Raw genomic sequence first — 2,470 nt, 5'->3', positions numbered from 1 at the left:
CTTTGTCAGGTCGGGTTTTGGGTATCGTTTGTGATCCTGCGTTATGAAATTCCACTCCTGTTATCCTGTTCTTAAATCCACCCAGAAATGGTTTATGATAGGTCGGTCTTTCAATTTTTACAACTACATCTTGGAATGAATCAGAATCTGTTAAAATGGAAGTTCCAAGACAGAAATAGTTTCTTTTAGTAACAGACTGTGATTAGAGCAATTATATATATTGATACATGTTTAAAACCAGCATTTACCTGTTTGTACTCTGACAGTTATGACATCAGGCATGTGGTAATCCTGTTGAACTGCTTTGCCAGGAAAATGCTCCTGATCAAGACAAAACTCCTCAGACTGGATAGTTTCATCAAAGTTAGCCCTAGTGCTCCTAAGAGCTTCATCATCCTCCATCATGCTTCCTAAAAATAAAACCAAAATTAATTCCTAATATGCTTCTCCAAACAAATAAAATAACTCAAGTTTACCCTGAGATGATTTTATTGAAACACTGCAACACAGAATAATCACAGATTTTTGAGCTGGAAAGACAGTCTATTTGAAAGCTGAAACAGTATTATTATACTCTTTTTAAAGAGATACCAAACGTAATACTGTCACCAAATAAAAAGTCATTCATACTACAATTCTTAAAAAGTTACAGTAAGTGTTTTATTTGCAAATGCATAACTTTAAATCAAAGTTACCCATTTATAGAGTGAACTTTTATTGCAAAATCTTACCTAAACCTGCTCCAATTTAGGCCTGACCTAAGCATACGATGGCTGAATCACGCAATATTGACATGGTGTTTATTCAAAGACTACATTCTGAACCACAGCTACTTAACCCGAAGCTCCAGAAATTACTTCTTTTTGATTGAGAGATAAGAGTCTACCTGGCCTTGATACCGTGCCCTGCCTAGGAAGCGATCGCCAGCTACTCAGAATGAGAGCATCTGAATGCAGCCCAGCCAAGAGGAAGGCAGTCAGCAGCTCCGTACTCGGAAGGGTCACTCACTGTGGCCGCTCGGAAGACCGAAGAAAACGGGGCACTGAACTGGGAAGAGGAAGTAACACAGGCCACCCAGAATGGAGAAGAACAAGTGCGGGAAATGATGGGAGTGTTTCGGGGACTGCGGGAGAAAGGCATGGATAACAGAAGGGTGGCAGGTAAGTTACAGGGGAATCTAAGAGACGTAAAATGGTAAGGCGATTGCTATGGTCTAGTCTAAACTGTTAGTAGCCCATGTACTCCTGTGAATCATGCACTGCTGTTTTTCAAATGCGTGTACAAAACACGTACACATACTCACACACGTTTCTGGAAATGAAGATCACGCTATAAAATGCCGTATTAGTCTATAAATTGCTACTGCAACTTGAGATAAAGAATACATTCCTCACCTTTTGAAGCATGTTTTATATGAGAATTTAAAAAGTCACTTCAAGACCAAAAACCAACAAACGTGAACAGAATGAGGGCGTGGGGGGTGCAAGAAGCCATAATCAAGTTGAAGAAAAAATAAATCTCTTTTAAGCCTTAATGTCCAACATTTTAATAACTTCTTTACCTGTTACTGTCCCACTTGCCGCACTCTCTGACAGAACCGAGTTTTGAGATGTTTGTTCTTCCCTTTCTGAATTTCTTAATTCAAGTAAAGTAGAATAATTCTTGTTGGTAACAGGAGATGTGCTCTCAGATGATGCGCTGAATGGGGCATCTGGCTCAAATACATCTTGCTCGTTATCTCCGATCACTTCTTGATTGCCTAGTCCTTCGCTGGGTAATTCCCACTGTGCTAAACTTGACTGCTCCTGTTCCTTCCGAGCCAACTGCTCCAGAGAAGCCTGCTGCTCGCAGCCCTCCTCTGACTGTACAGCGCCTGTAGCTTCTGAAAGCAGAGGCTTCTCTGCCGGGTCCCCGTTCTTGGCCTCTCCGACTCCTCTTCTTTCCGAGGATGCAGATGGCTGCTCTGCACCTGACCTTTCCATTGTAACAACTTCAAAGCAGCTATCCGATGTACCATCCATTTCCTAAAGTACCAGTTGCACATTTTTAACCTTTCTGCAAGATTCATCACAGTATCTATTTAAAATTGCATACTAGCACATTTCTACTACCAAACATACGGGTGAGTTAATATCCTGAAACGCTTTTTCTGTATCTATTCCCAGCTAGCCTATTTAGAATAGCACGAGGTCTTTGCTTCCACCAAATGCAGAACACTTAACATCTTCTCACTGGCGTTTAACAAACATAATACTCCATAGCATTGCCGGCAGGTAGTCAGCGTAATTCGTTCATTATGTATCTCTATATATACGCACAACAAGACTTTACAGAGCAGTATTACCCAGAGACAGCACACCTTTTAAGGTTCTCCGTGCTGCCACTGAAATGGCACGGGCTGGAAGAATCCAAATCCCACACTCACGAAAAAAAACCGACAGCCAACGGGACGAAGGCCCCGACAGGAGCC

General features: G+C 41.6%; 1 protein-coding gene across 1 annotated transcript in view; it reads right to left on the bottom strand.

Moving 5' to 3' along the window:
• IQUB (IQ motif and ubiquitin domain containing) overlaps nucleotides 1-2,021 on the bottom strand; it is a 24,652-nt gene extending 22,631 nt beyond the window's left edge. Inside the window, exons 1-3 of the mRNA XM_009332286.1 lie at nucleotides 1,562-2,021; nucleotides 249-410; nucleotides 1-147 (exon numbers count right to left, since the gene is read on the bottom strand). Of these exons, the coding sequence (XP_009330561.1) occupies nucleotides 1-147; nucleotides 249-410; nucleotides 1,562-2,021 (769 nt within the window). The remainder of the gene's footprint in view (nucleotides 148-248; nucleotides 411-1,561) is intronic.
• Nucleotides 2,022-2,470: the final 449 nt, after the last annotated feature.

Source organism: Pygoscelis adeliae, unplaced genomic scaffold, assembly GCF_000699105.1.
Source record: "Pygoscelis adeliae isolate BGI_AS28 unplaced genomic scaffold, ASM69910v1 Scaffold9, whole genome shotgun sequence".
In the NCBI taxonomy this organism is placed as follows: domain Eukaryota; kingdom Metazoa; phylum Chordata; class Aves; order Sphenisciformes; family Spheniscidae; genus Pygoscelis; species Pygoscelis adeliae.
This window is presented reverse-complemented; position numbering and strand designations above follow the sequence as displayed.